The following is an 18,051-nucleotide window of genomic DNA, read 5'->3' as shown; positions in this document are numbered from 1 at the left end:
AAAGCTGCATTCAAAGGAGCTACGCCACGGTTTGCGCATCTTGAAAAGTTTAACCTACATTTTTCAAGATCATCGTTTGTAATCCGTGTTATTATATGGCTGTGTCTCACAAGGACTGGGAACTACCGAATTCACGAATTTGATTGGCTGAAATCGATATTGACCGCGGTCTAGATTTTCCCATCTAGACCGGTATCTAGACCGGTTTCATTTTGCGTTGAAAAAGTAGCAAACTAAAATACAAAAATGTTCACCATTTTCTTTTATTTTCTTCTCAATCATTTATGGAAGTGCCAAAAAGCCTGATGACACAAAAAAAAGTAAAGAGGACGAGCAAATTTTGGCAGGTGTAAGTTAAGCTCATCGCCGTTCGCAAGCAAAATGTCAGCAAACCAGTTACATTAAAAGAATTAAAGTTTTCTTCTTTGCTATATAATAAACATCTTATTAACCGAGCAGGAGGTCTGTACTCACGACCTCGGTCAAGATTCTCCCATACAGACCTCCTGCTCGATTAATAAGAGCTAATTAATAATCTCTTTGGAGTTTTTCTATCTTAGTAAACTACTATTTTCAGATATACATTTCGTCGATAAAAGTAAAGTATAAAACTTTAAGGTAAAAAGCTGTTAAAATTGAGTCTTAACGTTTTCGATCTGTTTGATCATCATCAAGTTTTATATTTTACTACTTTCAGGTCTCCTTCAATTTAAAGGTAATTGTATACGTGGTCAAAAGAACTCAAAGTAACGTGACTGAGCTTCTTTTAGGTGTCGGTCTACAGTAACGGAGTTCATAAGTGGTTGAACGGACTTATACAGTGGACTTATGCAGTGGACAAACTTTTGATGAGTGAGTGCTTGGTATAAATATCCGTTAATAGTTTGGCTATATGCTACAAGAGCATGTGGAATGTACTTACTGGATCTACTACCGGCTTTCCACTCTGTAGAGGAAATTTAAAATGAAAATATAGTAGTTAAAGAAACAATTTTCGCCAGTTACAAAGTGCCTGAGAGACCTCTAAAATCCCTTAAGCTATTTAACGGCGTAAGCTAAGAACGGTTTTTACCTATTTCTAAGAGTCACCCTCGTGAACTAATTTTAAGATTTCTCTTGTTGCCTGACCCAACGTTTTATACTTCATAAGCTCTGGGATCACACAGAAAGGCACTATTTGAGACCATGATACTAAGTCCCGTCTCTAACATAAGATAAGACAGTTTTTCTTCGCGTGGGGAATTCGGCCAGTGGCAATGAACAGCCCCATACAATAAACCGCAAAACAGACATTCAAGGGGTGCCCAGACTCTCAGATGCTTTACACTAAATGATCACCTGATCTTTAGAGCCTCTGTACAGTCGGGCTTTCTCAGTTTGAGGGTCGTAAGAGCTATATCGTCCATTATTCCAGCGCTGGAGAAGAAAAACAGTTGAAACAACAAGTATACAATGTGATAATCGTGAAGCTCTCGTTTTTAATTACATATTCTCATTGTTCAAAATTGTTCCTATTTAAGCCTTTTTCAATCCCCGTCCACTTTCCTAATCCGCGTTTACGCTTTCTTTTGGGCTCATGGTAAATGGCGAGTGCAGTTCTACAAATTGAACTATTATTGTATAGGTTCTCCACCTTGTTGGAGCAATGTTGAAAATTCAAAAATGTTCAAATGTACTGAGTTGTTTATAGAGATCAGCGAGCTTAGCTACACCTAGCTTGTTCACAGGCATGCCACTTAAACTGAAAAAAAAAACAAAATAATCAACTTAACATAATAGGCTTAAAAATCCCAACTGGCGGAAGGCAGACCAGTTGGCCATTTACAAGCATGACCGAGGAGTTGAACTAGGGTCTATCAAGAAACAACTCCAGCTAAGTGGTCCGGGCGGGCCTTGAACCCGCGACCTCTGGGTTTTACCTCCGGCGCCCTAATCACTTGGCCACGCTGCCTCCCCCTCTTCGCATCTTTTGCACTTAGACACAGTAACAATGAGGTTTTTCGGATCCTGACAAGAGGACGTCTCATCCTCTATCATTAATTAGCATATGACGTAGAACACATCCACATTACAACACTAACACAGCATGCACTGGGAATATCTTCCACAAATCTTTTTTACCTGAGTTAAAGCGCCAAGGGCTCCAAGATCTACCTAATGAAAAGAAAATTCACAGTAAGGATATCATATCTAACCTTTAGGTAAAGACGAAATGTGCTTCTACAATACTTTCTTCCCATCGCCACTTTTTCTCCTCGCTTCCCCCCTCCCCTCACCCCCTCCCCCCCACCCCACTTAATCACTACAGTCAAAAAATAAAATACTCACCGGGGGACCCGGAGGTCCAGGCGGCCCAGGGAGACCCTGCAAGGAAAATATTTATAATTGTGAGTAATATAACTAATACCCTGTTATTCATCCATTCATTTTTTTCGCTCGTTCGTTCGTTCGTTCATTCCCGTCCTCCTTCCTTCCTCCCTTTCATCTTTCCATCCTTCTTTAATTTCTTCATCCATCCATCCATCCATCCATGCATCCATCCATCTATGCATGCATGCACCCGTCCGTCCGTACGTCCATTCTTTCGTTCCTTCATTTAATAGGACCAATCATTCATTCATACGTTCTTTCGTTCGTCTTGTAATCGATATACGAAAAAATTAAAGTTCATACCATTCCTCCTTCAGGTCCCTGTAGGCAACAACAACAAAAAACTGCGATTAGACCCAAGGTTAAGGTAGAATTATCACGGAACGGTTTTCTGATGAAGGTCAGTGATCTTCATTACTCACCCTGTGTCCTGGGTCTCCCTGATATTACAAAGAAAAAAATAGAATGAAAAGATCAGAAAGTAGTAGTTTTTGTTTGACCTTTAATTTTAGTAAGTTTTCATGAGGAGGATTTAGAATCGATTGTATTTAAAAACATAGGGCACCCAAGAATCGCGAAAACAAAAATGTCATTCAGTGTTTTGTAGTTGTCATTAAGTTAGACGGATGCAATAAATCTTATGTTTTGACACAACATTTTAACAATAGTTCATTTAATTTTTTGTTGTGCTAGAAGCCACATGAAATTCCGTTGTGAATTCCGCGGACTTCAAAAGGAGATGATCCTAAGATAATCAAAGACCAACAAACTAGTCGTTCATACCCGTTCTCCCGCAAAACCAAGCGGCCCTTCAGTGCCCTGTAATCAAGAGATAATCAAACACAGGTGATAGACTCGCTATACAGATGCGAGAACCTTCGGCGTAAAGAAAAAACTGATTGGTTTTGGTTCACATTAACTTTTAACTGTCGGGAACTGGCCTGATGGTATTGTTATCGTAACGTGCTGTATAGTGTATTTCAGTAGGTTGTTTACTTCGTCTGAGATATGTCCAGTCTTTTTGATAACTTAGTATTATGTGATTGTTGTTTCATCTGAATATGTCTCTGTAGCCAATCTGCTTTTTTTTAACTAAGGTGTGTCTTAGTTTTCTACACTCTTTTGTAGTCAGTTATAGTGACGCCTCGCTTGTGTTTTGAGCAACTCTTACTTAGCTCGAATAAAAATCTAAGTAAAAAGTGAAAATGTGGGCTTACTAGCTCGTTCTCCACATAACAAAAAAAAGAAATACACACTCACTTCTAATCCTTGAGGACCTTCTGTTCCAGGAGATCCTTGCAATCCGTCTGAGCCCTATGAGGTAAAATTCGCACGTGCAATATACACCATTGTAACACATCTAGACAACATCTGTTTGTTTTTTTAAAAATAAAAAGTGTATGTTTAGTCAAGATTTAAATGTCTTTGATCGTTTACAAACCCTTGCTCCAGCCGGCCCTACGTCTCCTCGCTTGCCAACAGCTCCTTCCGGTCCCTTTTGAAAGAAAGCAATAAGTTTACTTTATATTTAACTAAAATCTTACACTTTCTAGTGCTCGTAACTCGAACTAGCTAGTGCCGAATGTCGACTAGTGGTAAGTCTGATGAGACCGCTAATGCAAAGCAATCCCTGGGGTCATGAGGTTTCTCTCATGGCGAAATGTCTCGATGTCTTAGTGGTGCAACCTGCTTAGGTTGCCAATCAAAGTGCTCTTTGTATGTTACCTTTAGGCCTGATTCTCCAGGCGGGCCCTGCTGACCAGGTTCACCGCGGTCGCCCTTTAAAAAAAAGAAAAGATCGAAAAGATAGAATCTTGAAACCAAATTACAGACGAGTGCACTAACCATGAGGTCACTGCGCCTCAGAAGAAATAGGCAGAGTACTCCAAAAATTGTGATAACATTTTGTCGCTATAAGTCGCTATACGAATTACACTGTTGTATTTCGTCCTTACAGGAAAGGAAAACGCGGAACAATAAAGGGTTTCGTAAAAAAGAGGGGAAATATCAGTCCATAACTTCATGTGCACGATGAACAACCATGAACGAGACAGGCGAGTAAGCAACGACTGTGGGCTCAGAAATCTTCAAAGAGTACTTGTTGTACTTGCTGTATAATAGATGCCCAGTAATTTATATTCACCTTTTCTCCAACCACTCCCACTGCTCCTGCTCCTCCCGGCTCACCAGTGTCTCCCTAAATTAAAAACAAAAACGAACGATAGCACTGCTAGCTCTACTGCAGGTTACATTGCATCCCCATGCGAGAATTTAAGAATTAATTAACCTTTGAGATGAGGGAGGTTTACCCGTGGAAATCTCTTGGTTTAACGGGCATACTATGAATAATAATGATCTCAATCAGGCACAGTGCCGTTTTAAGAATTCGACAGTGATTAAATTGACGAACACGAATTTGCAACCTCGTTCCCAGGGTCTCTCATCTTACCGCCCCCTGGAGCGAGCGAAGAGGGGGGCGTTAAGATGAGAGACCCGGGGAAAGAGGTTGACGAATTTGTAGCTTCTAATTTGTCGCTTGAGCAAGCATAATTTAGACACCGGAGGTTTCTGATGGAAGACAGAAGGTTTGCAGGCGGATGGTAGACAGTAGCTCTCGGTGGTTTCTAGACGCACTCCCAGAAAGAGAGAGAGAGAGGAAAAGAGAGAGAGAGAGGGGGGGGGGGGGGGGGGGACGGGGAAATAAGTCTTCCGAGGTAAAGAGAAACTTTGTGAGTAACACGTTATACACACTCACTGTTCCTCCCATTGCTCCCCTTGGTCCACGATCACCAGTCTGACCAGGTTTTCCCTGAAAAATAAAGAAGCCAGACTTTCTTTTAATCGAGTATAATGCAGTTAACACAATAATTATAAACCTGTTGTATTATTTCTCCACACTACAGTTTGTTCTGATGTACTCACGTCTGTACCACTCGGTCCAATGCCTCCTCGCACCCCAGGGTTACCAGGTAAGCCGGGATTGCCTGGGAACCCTGTTTTGCCCTGAACTCCGTGTTGTCCTGCCTCGCCCTGTTAGAGAAACAATTTTTCTGAGGTTTCATCAAGAGGGGTCCAACAACAACTTATTTTACCTTGCAATATCAAGACATTGTCAAGCAGACGACTTTGCAGAGATGAAGAACATAATCAACGTCAAATTCTTACAACACTAAAGGAAATGTCCGGCAAAAAGTTGGGAGAATTAAGCTTTCGACCTTAGCAATGATGGCGGATCGAGCAGTTATATGTGTTTTTCCAATTAGCTGACCTTTTTCCACGGAAAAATATTTCCTTATATATATCTCTGACCATTAGCTCATGTGCTTGATAAGTAAACGACCATTTCATGGAAAACAGCCTACAAAACTATTTTGTATTGCAACCATTTGAGAAGAACAACAACTTTTTATCCCACCTTAAATCCGTCTTTTCCTGGAAATCCAATAGGTCCTGAAGGTCCAGGTCGACCCTAAAAAAGTTCCTTGTTTACGTAATGAAATATATATGACTGGATTTATGAAAAGCGTGTCAATCCCCCGTATGCACTTTGATTTCACGACTCTTAAAGGCGTTAAAATCACTCCAAGCGATGAACAAAATAGAGAGAGATGAGGAACCAAAGAAAGATAAGAAAGTTGGGGAAAAAAAAACATTCCTTTGAATTTTTATATCCTCTACTTTGGAGGCAGTCTCTTGCGAGAAAAACACTTAAGCAGGGTCCGATTTCTTCAACACTGCTTTCATGAATCCAGACATGTATACCTGGTGATAATTAACACCATTGCTTACATGAAGATAAATTTACTTGAATCACAGCTTATATCATGTCGTGGATATGTGAAAGATGTATATGTGAACTGCGGTTGAAACACGAAATGAATAAAATGATCTTAACAGTATGTAAGCATTTAGCAAATGGCTATTTTGGCCTGAAAAAGGATTAAAAGGTAAAAGGGGATTCCAACCTTATGATTGATTGATTGACTGACTGACTGACTGACTGACTGCGTTGACATTAGAGCCTACAAACTGGTAGAGCAACCCACTGGTGTCGTATAGGCCTTGGGTTTGAATCCCATTAAAGCTTAAAATATTTTTCACGCTAAAATGCAATGTACTTTGTCAAAATCAAATCAGTTACAATGTTGTTATCCCTTAAAGCCTAACGCCAAGTAACAGGGTACGTGTATTAATACAAATATTTTTCAGATATTTACTTCGTTTCCTCTGTCACCAGGAGAACCCGCTTGTCCAGGCAAACCAACCACACCCTGAAACGTCAAAAATAAATAATCCACGCGAGTTTAAAATTAACTTATCTATCTGTGACCCAGGCAAATCCAATAAAAACTCATTCGATTCCCTGCAATGCGTATCGTACTGGGAAAAATGACAAAAACAAAAAATACAGACCTCTTTCCCAGTTTCTCCATCTTTACCGCTAGCTCCGGGTGCTCCTATATAACCCTGTTTAGAGTAAAGTGCGACATCATTGGCGGACCTCTCGGTATATGAATATCAATGCATCGCAGGTGCAAGCAAAATGTATCTACCAAAACCGCAATAAAACTTTAAGTACAAATCTCCAGGTTCCTATCTTGCTATATTCTCCTCTCCTCCTACCAAAACACCACTTAAGAGACATTCAACTGGTGTACTACGTAACTGTTGCCACAACAAGGAATAAAGCTAGATTCCACGTGGCAGAGGTCTTAGGAGTGCATGGTCCTCTTTTCTTACCTTGGAGCCTTGTTCCCCGATGATACCCCTACTGCCCATCAATCCAGGAAGACCCTGATAAAGAGCAACATCAATATCATTTAAGGTACGAAAATAATCTGATAATCAAATTAGTAACTGATGTCTCTGAGTAATTACTTCGCCATTTCATGCTCACCAGTTGTCCACTTTGTCCAGTTGACCCAGGAGGTCCCGCGTTACCCCGCTGACCCTGTTCACAAAGGAGAAAGATGCTTCTTCAGTGTGTCCAGACAGGTTACAAAGGATGCTTATAGCGAACCTCATAAGTCACTTTGTGCGCATTGTAAATAACTGTTTCTGAAGCCTAACCTGCAGACCACTATCTCCCGTGCTACCAGGAACACCGTTTGGTCCAGGATAACCCTATCGCGTGACAGAGAGAAGTAACCAGTGAGCATTCCCAAAGCAAACAAGCGTCTTAACTTGTATGATTATTTTCTTACTGGTCTTCCATCTTCTCCTCTACTTCCCGGCAATCCCCGGTCACCACGTGATCCCTGAAAAAGTCAGACCAAAGCAAATCAGGAACAAACAATAACTCAGAAATCTACCACGTAACTAAAACCAACAACTAAACAATAATTTTAGCTCGCCGTCAATCACTCACCGATTCTCCAGGCTTTCCATCTGGCCCCGGTCTCCCAGCGCCACCCAATTCTCCCTAATAAGAAAGATAGAAGTATATTTTAAAGTGAAGGTTGTTCCTGCATGAGAATGCAGAGCCGTTGTAAATCTGTCCTTTGTTTTTAAAGTTCAGGAGCACTGCGAGACCACCATATGTAGGTTGTTACTACTTTAGCATTTAGATTTTATCACTGCCCCAGCATACCGATCAAACCTTTCCCTAATTTTTAAATGTATTTTCTTGAGTTCCCTTGGGAAATTGTTTTTGGTGTTATCTCAGGCAACTGTTTGTATCTTTAACTTTTAGAAAATTCAAAAAGGACTGTAATATACTTAAAGTTATTATGGTACAAGGGTTTTGTCCGTTAAAAACTGAAATTGCTCGATTTCCTATCGGATTTCGTCTTAACCTGTTTGTAAAAGATTAAGTACCAACCGAATCTCCGATTAGTCCTTGAGGCCCCATATCGCCTGGTGCTCCAGTGCCGCCCTGAAAGATGTGCAAAGATAAATTATAACCGGCTATTTAATGATGTTTTTCCTTTTAGAACGGGACGTTTCTAAGGTGCTTTCCATTATGCCAAAAATTTCGGAAAGTCAAATGGAAAGGTCCGTTTCGGTTCCATCCAACTGCAATATTCGGGAGCACCTCTGGAGGTGGTGTCTGGAGATGGTCCAGTTTTATCGTTGGGACCGGTCAGACTGAAATTTGCCGTTCCATTTTGACAAACCGGTTCATTGCCCTTCTTCTCTTCAGTAGATTTCAACTAAGTGGTGGATACGAGAAAGGAAGAGAAAATAATAAGAGCCATTCCTCTCGGTTGGCCCGGTTTGATCGGAAAATGTCGTTCCATTCTCTTTGGTTAGTCCCGCTGGTTTCTGACCGGTCGGTCTGGCATAATGGAAAGCACCTTGGTGAATATTTCTGCAAGTAACCTGTATCGCTTTTAATGAGAGGAAATGTATCTATATATAACTGTGTGTTTTAACATTTGAAGACGAAGAAGAAGGCAATAGAAATTAAGAGACCACTCTCTCGTCTGTCATCAGAGTAAAAGGACATTCGAAAAGTCACTCCTAACTGAAAATGGTTTGTAAATAAGTTTTAACTGCATTTAATGATTGCCGTTAAACCATTACGGCCCTTGCTCTGATTGTTATAAACCAATCAGAACAAGGGAACTGAGTCACATGAGTAAATCACGATTTGACACAGCAAGAAATTTTGCAGACGCCAGCAAACGCGAAACCGAAGAAAACAAATCATAAGAGAATGGTTTTCACTAGAGTAATATAGAATCAATTAAAACAAAAGTAATCACTTTTTGGCCAGTCCCAAAGGACACAGACAATTAAGTGGGTCGATCAAAACTCGAAGCAAATACGTCTGGCTAGGGCGGGCCGTGGGGAAACGTGTCCGAGCAAGTCACGATTGGTTTTGGTTGAGTTTCTGATTGGTTGAGAAAGTGTAACAATCTTTTTTAAACCAATCACAAAGCGGAGAGATACAAGACCAACGCAAACGCGAATTACTCTCGACATTCAAGTGAAATACGTCAAGCTAGAGTTACTGTACCTACCAATGGTCCCCGATCACCTCGCACGCCTTTTATGCCAAGATTTCCTGGAACACCCTGGAATTATATATATTTTATTAGATGTTTTAATGTACAGTATCGCTGCATATATTTACGAGTTGTGCCGTGTTTTCACGAGCCATAAACAACGACTACAAATATACAGCGATGCTACACATGAAAACATCTAACTAACTATGTAATATCACTGTATATTTGTACTCATCTCGCACGTTATCTGAACGATATTCGCTGCAGTTAGATGATATAGTCAGGTCGGCTAAACAATTCGTTTTAGCAACATACAACGTTAAACTGGTATAAATATTAGGTGTGTGAGGAAATATAACACGGTGGTATAGCACGGACCTGAAGTCCTCCTTCACCGGCAGGTCCGACCAATCCTTGTTCTCCTAACGATCCCTGTAACAGATAATAACAGGACTGATAAAGATCAACAAAAAGTTATATTCGCTCTCGTGGTTGAACTATCAGCCCTGGTTATTCGTCATTCTTGAGCTGTTTTCGATTGACTTTTGGAAAAAACCTGAGCTGAGATGCTGCGAGCTCTCGTTGGTCGATAGCTGTGTTTAAAAGACAATATGTAAACACGGTTGTGACGTTTTAGATTCACGCTTATTTTTGAGAAATATTACAAATGCAATAGAGTACTTTTTCCGTCTTTACATAGCCTCATATAAACAGGGCGGGGTGGGGGGGGGGAGGGTTGCGAGAATTCTCAACTGCTTGACATGTTTGCATAACTGTCTCGAATTCTCCGAATCCCGCTCGTGTTTAAGGGAGGCTATGTAACCACAGAACAAGTGCTCTCACTATCGCTTAAATCATTGGTCTGGTTCAATCAAACCCTTAGCAATACGTCCGTTGACTAATCAATGCAAAGACGGTGTAGTTTGCAACCTCTGGTAGATGCTGAACAGAATCGCGAGTTTCCCCTTTCCCTCTTGAATTTCTAATTGCAGAATTGCTGTTTGCGGCAGCATTGATTAACTATGTTACTACTTGAACACAGTTTTAGGCAATCGCTGGAAAAGAATTTTGTTATGGCGTTCTAAGCGGGCGCCAAACATTCTTTCCACTGTACCTTAATTCCCGAATTGCCCAGCGGTCCTCGGCTTCCAACAGGCCCAGAATTTCCCTGAAAAATGAGAACTTAACAAAATGACAAAACGAAATATAATATGAAATAAATACACTCAAAAGTCAGTTTCCTTGAAGCTAATTTTGTTGTTGCTCTTGTTGTTGTTGATTTTCTAGGTTGCTTTTCCTATTGTTGTATTCTGCTCACGCGTGCGTTGTTACTTCCAAGATAAGGCCTGCGCCATTGACTGACCCGACACCTCAAACCGTCAGTTTCAATACCCTCCAACAAGCAAAAACACTGGTATGAGAAGTAAACTATTACTTAGAAATTAAACTGAAAATTTATAGCTGTTCCACTAACCTCCGGTCCTTCAAATCCAATACCGCCCTGAATTCCTCTATCACCTTGAGGGCCCTGAGAAAAAGAAAACATTCACGTTTCGGCTGTTCATAGGGTGGATACTCTATCAACTAGATAAATATTTATTTAGTGGCTAAGTGTTAAGAAAGAAAACCAAAGGGCCATTTACACTTTTACACAGAAAATGTTTGGCACGGCTCGGATAAAAATGATACGCAAACCAAAAAAAGTTCCGCACGGATACACTTTGTCGTCTAAACGAATTTGCCTCATCCGTCCCGAGCCAAAATTTCACCCGTGCTTGGACTACCTAGAGAGGTAGTCCGAGCACGGGTGAAATTGGCACGCGTACCAGAAAACCTTACCCGGCTCTGATAAGTGTGCGGTGTACACGATTTACCGTGCCCAACTCAGTTTCTTGCGATGAGCCTTCATCCATTTGGTGAGTATTGGTAAGGGGTGACAGGCCACACAATCTCCACCGGTGTGAGACATTCTGTATCTTCGCCTTTTTCTATTCTTTTCGAGAGAAGACCATGACAAGGCTGTTTTTCGAATTCTCTTTTCTTCACAAGTATCGAGAAACTTCAAATACTTCTCGTTTGCATGTTTCAATGAAGTAGCGGCATGCGCACTAATGAGGAATCATTAAACAGTAAACAGCGGGTCAGTGATATTTTTTTGAGTTCGCGTTCGTTTTTATCCGAGCCATGCCAACAAATTTTAGTCGTGTAAATGAGCCTAAAGTTATCTAGTGGGTGATCATTGATATGGCGGACAGTTCGAACAACTAGAAGCTAAGTGCGACCCCGGCCGGAAAACGAAAAAAGCCGTCGCTGATAGATAACAAATAGAAAATGAACCAAAAAGCACTCGCTAACAAATAAGCAAAATCAAAATAACAAGTTTTTGTTGATTACTTACCGCATCACCGTTGCCTCCCGGCATTCCTGGAAGACCGACCTCACCAGCCATTCCCTTATAAGGAACACGGGCACAATTAGAATTATCCACCTGATTGGCTCAACACTTCAACGCCTCACAAGACAAGAAAGCTATTTCTTATTGAGATCCTTTTCTTCTGATTTCTTACCTTCTCTCCGCTGTCTCCTTTGGTTCCACGTGACCCGGGCAGGCCGTCGTTTCCCTGCAAATAACAATTTATGTTGTTTAACAAACAATGGAACAGTGGAACCCCGCCTCACGGTCATCCCGTTAACACGGTCACCTCATTATTACGGCTACTTTTTTTGTCCCGGCGAAACGTCCATACATTTTCTTATAAAGACACCCCGTTAATGTGGCCAACCCGTTAATCCCCACCTGTATAATCCTTTATAATTTTACCCCGTTTATACGGCCACTCAAACCAGTTATGGTCATCTTTCCTTTGTTAATATTGTCTGTACTGATCACAGTTTCAATTTTGTTAAATTATATCTGCATTTCAGATCTTTATTAAAACACAGTCGTTTAGAAGTGCAATTGAGATATCATGATCTGTTAAGACGTCACTCAATTTAGACCAGTCGTGAGTGTTAATACGGCCACCCCGGTGATACGGCCAAATTTTCATGGCCCGTTTGTGACCGTATTAACGGAATTTCACTGTATATATGAAAATTTTTTCGCTACCGTGATCTAAACTTTCCTGCATGAGTAAGCCGGAATAGATGACTTACTGGTTTTCCGTTAGATCCTCTCTTGCCGCGGGCCCCGTGGGCTCCCCTGACACCCTAAATAATAAACAACAACAGAGTAAGTCACGTCTTTTAGCCTATGATCTAGCCTCTTACAAACGAGTCGCCCGGCTGGTTTATCCTGGATAAGATAAACTGCGAAGCTGTCGACTGTAGTGTAATACGGTGCTGCTTCCATGCCAGGTCTCACCCAAGTGGGAAAGCCTGGTCCATATTGTTGTAGTTCAACAGAGAAAACTAAATTTTCAGCTTATAGCTGATCATATACTACAAATATTCCACCAAAACCTTTGACCACTTTACGACAGAACCATGTTTGATTTCACAATACCCAGGTTTGTGAATTTAAACTCATTTTTCGATTCTATTTCTCGACTCTTTTAAATTTCGGCACTAAAGTTTACTTACGAACTATCGCAAGTTACTGGAGATCATTTATACGGTCAATTCATCACTTCTAAATATTGACATAAATACATAATATTTTTTTTTGTCAGATCAATTTTAATCATAAAGCAACACTATTTTTATCACTATACAAGTGTATTTTAGAACTATTTGCTACCCTTGAAAGTGGGATGTCCAGGCGTCGTCATAGAAACTCCCAAGAAACTGTCGCTAACTTTACAACAAGCCAACACTCCAAACGAAAAAGGTAACTTTTTACATGGAAATTTGTAGCCACTTTATGGCAGATCTTGAACTGCCACGTGGAATTGTTGGTCACCTTTTACATGTAAGAGAGTCCTGGCTGAAAGCAAACTTTGATTTTTATCTGGTTTGTTAGTAGTCTATAATACATAATGATAACTTTACCGTTTCACCCTTAGAGCCAGCATCTCCTGACGGACCAGACAGACCTAACGAACCCTGGGAAGGAGAGAATGCAAAATAAAAATAACAGTATGCTAGAAAAACTAACTTGGAACCTCGCTGAATAGTCACGTCGCGATAAACTCATGACCACGTACGAGAAGAACACGTATGAGTTTAATGAAAGAGTGTTACAAATACCTCGAATTTCAGTGGCGGATCCGGCTTGCCCTGCCGGTTTTTCTTCCTTCTGCGTTTCTTTTTTTAACCCAAAATAAGGTAGGGGGGAGCGGGCCCCACGGGCCCCTCCCCTCGGTCCGTCACTGAATTTCCTCTGCACGTTCACGTGCACAATATAAGCGTATAAATTCACCCAATATATTAGAGTTCCGTACAAATGTTTACTGTCAGTCCAAAGCTACGAAATATTAATTGTGTCCCCTACGGCTGATCCCCTTTTAGTCCGCAGACACCATGGCTAGAAGGGTTCTCAATTGAACGTCGAAAGTAATCAGGTAATTACTTTAATTTGGTTTTACTACGGTTTGGTTTTGGTCTTACGAACACTCATTTGAATACTGCCCTAGAACCGACAAGTACAAATCAAATTGTGAAAGCAACTAGAAAACAGAGTTTGAGGTTGTTGTTTAAAAGAAGACACCAAAATACACACCAATTCTCTAGATTCAGCCGTTGGTTTGAAAAGAAAAAAATACTTATGGAAAAATACAACGCAACTACCATTCTTGTCAACAATTTTTTTACTCTCTTAGATGCAAGCAGAGTGATAACTGCTTACCACGCGCCCAATAGGACCCTGTAACCCAGGTTCCCCGACCGGGCCAGGAGCTCCCTATTAAAGAGAAAAGAAAATTAACTGAAATCTTACAATGGTTTTAGATTTGATAAGCATTTCTTAAACACAACAGAAGAATTGGGCGTTGATAGTCGGGAAGTTAAAAGAATAGCAGAAACGTAAAATTCATTGCCTTGTATATCCTTACAGTCAACTGCGCTTAGTTGTGCTGCAGAATGCGTTGCAGTTTAGCTGGACTTGATTTGAATTTCATTTGTTTTGAAAGTTTGGATTTCATCTATTAAAGGATGCAGGACCTCAAAATGTCAGGAAATTGAGCCTTATCATGTTTTGCAAAGCCTAAATTGCACCTGCGGAGTCAACGAGAGAAATGCACGTGACAGACAGGAGTGGAGGAACTTTGTAGCCGCTCTTAGAGCCGACGGGCGTACAGGGGAGTGGGCGAGGCAAGGATGTTTTGCAAGCTGTGAAAAAAGTAAACTTGAAACCTGGAACAAAAGAGACAAATGCATGTGATTGCTTTTTCATTACTTACAGCTCTTCCAGGTTTGCCCTGGTCACCGCGTTCACCAGATATCCCAGGTGCACCCTTGATAAAAACAACAGCAAGAAATAAACAAACAAAAGAATCTAAAATGCTTAATTTAAAAAAAAACAGTCCAACGAAACCTTGTGAAGGAAATGAGCAAGAAAAACACAGGCTTTGTGCAACTTACAACTGTTCCACCAACACCTTTGTCACCAAATTTTCCTACGAAACCCTGAAAGAATCAAACGAAAGAAAACTTTCAGTCCACCAAAAATAGTGCTATGATACCTCATATGCGAAAAATACCATTGGTAGTAATTTTATTTTTAAGACTTCCTTACCCGACTTCCCGGGATACCATTGAGGCCGTCGTCTCCTTTAGAACCCTGAAATGAAATTTAAAAAGGTTTCACTAATATATGAACAATTCTTTTATTTCAGCTTTTAGTCTGAGTTCTTGGTTCTGCAGTTTTGGTGCTACACTAAAATGGCGAGCTGCACCATTTCCAATGTTCTTTATTAATGGCTCAACGAAACAAGAGATTAAAACAACACAATATCGAGCGACTCTAAAACAACATATCGCGTTGATGGCTTGCCCGCCCGTTTATTAGCATTGCAGGGAGAGATTCAATGTTGCTCACGCCTGAGAATTAAGTTAAAAATAAAAGGAAAGGAATCGACGCCGTGTTCTATCCATTCTGTTTTGTTTGTATGGTTACCTTTGCCCCAGGAGTTCCATCTTGCCCGGTTGAGCCAGGAGACCCTGATAATCCCTAAATAAGAAGAAGAAATTCGGTTTGTTTGTTTTTACACATGTAAAAAGGTCAGCGGGTAGCGGAAAGACTGATGGAAGTCTTGAAACATTTATTGTGTTAGATGTTAGATGTTGAATGTTTTAAGTGGTCGATGCTCTTAGCTACAACTAGCTGGTTCTCAGGCATGCCACTTAAACTGAAAGAAAAAAAAGAAATCTTTCAAATAAACATGATAAGCTTAAAAATCCCAACTGGCGGGAGGCAGACCAGTTGGCTATTTACAAGCATGACAGAGGAGTTGAAACAAGAAACAACTCCAGTTAAGTGGTCAGAACGGGACTTGAACCCGCGATCTGCGGATTTCAAGTCCGGCACCCTAACCACTCGGCCACGCTGCATCCTCCTGCCTTGTTAGATCTGTTCTACACAGCAGATGAAAGAAAGGAGAAAGGAATAGTACAGCATTTGTATAATGGACGTTATTGTGCCGTATATATTTAGCAGCTCACCACTTCGCCTGGCACCCCCAGTTCACCAGTTTCACCGAGCTCTCCACCTGGCCCCTGCCAAACAACAGAACTAAAGCTAGTTTATTTTCTATGCCTTTATGCAACAAATTACCGTATATAACGTGAACATTTTCTATTTTAACCCATTGTCGATTCGAAATGAAATTGTGGCTTAATCTGAGTGTCCACAGCATTTTAACAAAACCATAATCATATCATGTATATTGCCAAATTGCAATTCCAAATTGCAACGAAAAACGTGATCCCGGAAGTGAGGGGCTAAAATTTCCACTCGTTTGCTCAGGCTTCGTTTACCTGCTGTCCAGGAAGTCCAGGCGCTCCGATTGTTCCAGTGGGCCCAAGACTACCCTAAAAAGAAGCAGGAGAAAACCAAAAAAGCACTCTGTTTACGATACGTACATTATTTTCTCGTCGTAAAACCTCGCCATTCTGTTCAGTCTTCGCTATGTTACCTTCTCATTCCAGTGACCTCTTTTCTTACAACTGTCCTGGGCTATGTTGCCCCAGAACAATGTGTCTAATTGTATATAATGTAAAGCTAGCGACAATTTTGCCGAAATATTTACGATAAGAAACAAGTCAGAACGCACTAAAAATGCAATTAATACCCATAGTACTTGTGATTCGGCCAAACCTGACGCAAAAATGAGGGTAAGTCTAAGAGTAGCAGGAAATTTGGGTGAACTTGAATCGTGGACCAATGACTACTCATATAGATTAAGAAAGCTCGTAAAGACAGGCAGGACAACCAATCAGAACAAAGGTAATTCCATCGTCATTTTATAAAAAATGTTTAATGCTGCTAGACAGACCTTCGGTCCCTCGAGCCCAGCTTCTCCTTGCTCGCCAATCTCACCAGCTTTTCCCTAAAATAAAATCAACATCATTTAACCATTAACATTATCATCATAAAACATCAAATCGCCATTGTCATCGGTATCGTTATCGTCATCGCTATGGCTATCGTCATCCTCGTCCTCATCCTCGTCATCATCATTATCAACAACACCATCGTCATCATCATCCTCGTCGTCGTCGTTATCGTTGTGATCTTCATCGTCATCAGGATCTTCATCATTTTCTCTTTGCCCGGACAATGTGCCGTTGTTGTTTAATCTTCGTAACTCACTAAAGTTGTTGTCAAACGTACCTGTTCTCCTTTAATTCCCATGGGGCCTTGAGTTCCTGGGCCGCCAGGGACACCCTTAAATACAGCAAGTCAATAACAATCATATCTTAGAAAAGTTTCATTTGACTACAGCGAGATTTTAACAGAGTAAATTGTTAACAATTCTTAATATTGCAAAGGCACGAAATAAATTGTTGTTGTTATACCTTTGTCACATTAAAATCATGGATTACTTTTGTGCGCACGTCTTTACATCTTATTTGTTTGTTTGTTTGTTTGTTTGTTCACTTATTTTTGTTTTTGTTTCTGTTTTCTTTTTTTCTATTTATTTAGATGCCAAAACGTGACTGTATAGTCCACGCTAATGTCTTGATGATTGGTGCTGGTGCGGTTTTTTACTTTTATTTCGTCAAATCAACAGCAATTAACACATGTAACAAACCATAAGACACACAACGACACGACGAACCGCAAATCAGGTCTCGAGGCCGATGTCAAGCGAACCGATGAAGCGCAAACCAAGGAACAAGGGCCTTTGTTTGCCTTGTATGTATGTTGCTTAAAAGAGCAAACATTAAAAAAAATTGATGGATTAACAAGCGTCCCACATGTTTTTTAGCAACTACACTACACAGCTATCCTAAGTACACACAGTCCTTGAATCTGCACAAAGAGCAAAGAGTCTACCATACCGAGAACTTCAAAACAAACTTAATAAAGTCTAGAGACCGATATTTACCGGGGGTCCATCTTTACCGGGTTTGCCAGAATCTCCTTCTTCGCCCTGTAAAGAAAAAGGTACATCAAAAAGTGGCCCCCACGAATTATATCATAACAAAAAGGAGATGACAAAATCAAACAGCACGTTCATATAAATAAGGTTTGTAAGACTTACATGTAAACCTGGCGAGCCAGATCTACCTGTCCTTCCAGTCACTCCACGCGCTCCCTATTGGACAAAAAAATATATGAAAAATA

At 40.7% G+C, this 18,051-nt stretch overlaps 1 protein-coding gene across 2 annotated transcripts in view; it reads right to left on the bottom strand.

The window, feature by feature from the left end:
• The window catches only part of LOC110069273 (uncharacterized), a 44,662-nt gene that overhangs the window by 2,884 nt on the left and 23,727 nt on the right, over window positions 1-18,051 (bottom strand). Inside the window, exons 33-73 of one of the 2 annotated variants that reach the window (XR_016205845.1) lie at window positions 17,969-18,022; window positions 17,813-17,857; window positions 17,095-17,148; window positions 16,757-16,810; window positions 16,239-16,292; window positions 15,924-15,977; window positions 15,379-15,432; window positions 14,998-15,042; window positions 14,844-14,888; window positions 14,663-14,716; window positions 14,110-14,163; window positions 13,314-13,367; window positions 12,480-12,533; window positions 11,891-11,944; window positions 11,722-11,775; window positions 10,798-10,851; window positions 10,438-10,491; window positions 9,702-9,755; window positions 9,336-9,389; window positions 8,192-8,245; window positions 7,739-7,792; window positions 7,575-7,628; window positions 7,441-7,494; window positions 7,268-7,321; window positions 7,111-7,164; window positions 6,784-6,837; window positions 6,588-6,641; window positions 5,786-5,839; window positions 5,293-5,400; window positions 5,126-5,179; window positions 4,514-4,567; window positions 4,096-4,149; window positions 3,812-3,865; window positions 3,631-3,684; window positions 3,154-3,189; window positions 2,793-2,810; window positions 2,674-2,691; window positions 2,329-2,364; window positions 2,122-2,150; window positions 1,339-1,416; window positions 923-946 (exon numbers count right to left, since the gene is read on the bottom strand). Coding sequence is in view for 1 of the 2 variants with exons in the window: in XM_089284082.1 (XP_089140208.1) it covers window positions 923-946; window positions 1,339-1,416; window positions 2,122-2,154; window positions 2,329-2,364; window positions 2,674-2,691; window positions 2,793-2,810; window positions 3,154-3,189; window positions 3,631-3,684; window positions 3,812-3,865; window positions 4,096-4,149; window positions 4,514-4,567; window positions 5,126-5,179; window positions 5,293-5,400; window positions 5,786-5,839; window positions 6,588-6,641; window positions 6,784-6,837; window positions 7,111-7,164; window positions 7,268-7,321; window positions 7,441-7,494; window positions 7,575-7,628; window positions 7,739-7,792; window positions 8,192-8,245; window positions 9,336-9,389; window positions 9,702-9,755; window positions 10,438-10,491; window positions 10,798-10,851; window positions 11,722-11,775; window positions 11,891-11,944; window positions 12,480-12,533; window positions 13,314-13,367; window positions 14,110-14,163; window positions 14,663-14,716; window positions 14,844-14,888; window positions 14,998-15,042; window positions 15,379-15,432; window positions 15,924-15,977; window positions 16,239-16,292; window positions 16,757-16,810; window positions 17,095-17,148; window positions 17,813-17,857; window positions 17,969-18,022 (2,106 nt within the window). In the remaining variant the exon portion in view is untranslated. Of the gene's footprint in view, window positions 1-922; window positions 947-1,338; window positions 1,417-2,121; window positions 2,155-2,328; window positions 2,365-2,673; window positions 2,692-2,792; window positions 2,811-3,153; window positions 3,190-3,630; window positions 3,685-3,811; window positions 3,866-4,095; window positions 4,150-4,513; window positions 4,568-5,125; window positions 5,180-5,292; window positions 5,401-5,785; window positions 5,840-6,587; window positions 6,642-6,783; window positions 6,838-7,110; window positions 7,165-7,267; window positions 7,322-7,440; window positions 7,495-7,574; window positions 7,629-7,738; window positions 7,793-8,191; window positions 8,246-9,335; window positions 9,390-9,701; window positions 9,756-10,437; window positions 10,492-10,797; window positions 10,852-11,721; window positions 11,776-11,890; window positions 11,945-12,479; window positions 12,534-13,313; window positions 13,368-14,109; window positions 14,164-14,662; window positions 14,717-14,843; window positions 14,889-14,997; window positions 15,043-15,378; window positions 15,433-15,923; window positions 15,978-16,238; window positions 16,293-16,756; window positions 16,811-17,094; window positions 17,149-17,812; window positions 17,858-17,968; window positions 18,023-18,051 lie in introns of both variants that reach the window. The other variant, XM_089284082.1, reaches the window with a different exon arrangement.

The sequence above is a fragment of the Orbicella faveolata genome, unplaced genomic scaffold (genome assembly GCF_042242905.1).
Source record: "Orbicella faveolata isolate gen_17 unplaced genomic scaffold, um_ofav_v1 contig_13, whole genome shotgun sequence".
Taxonomy (NCBI): Eukaryota; Metazoa; Cnidaria; class Anthozoa; order Scleractinia; family Merulinidae; genus Orbicella; species Orbicella faveolata.
Note: the sequence above shows the minus strand (reverse complement) of the source record. Positions and strands in the feature narration are given on the sequence as shown.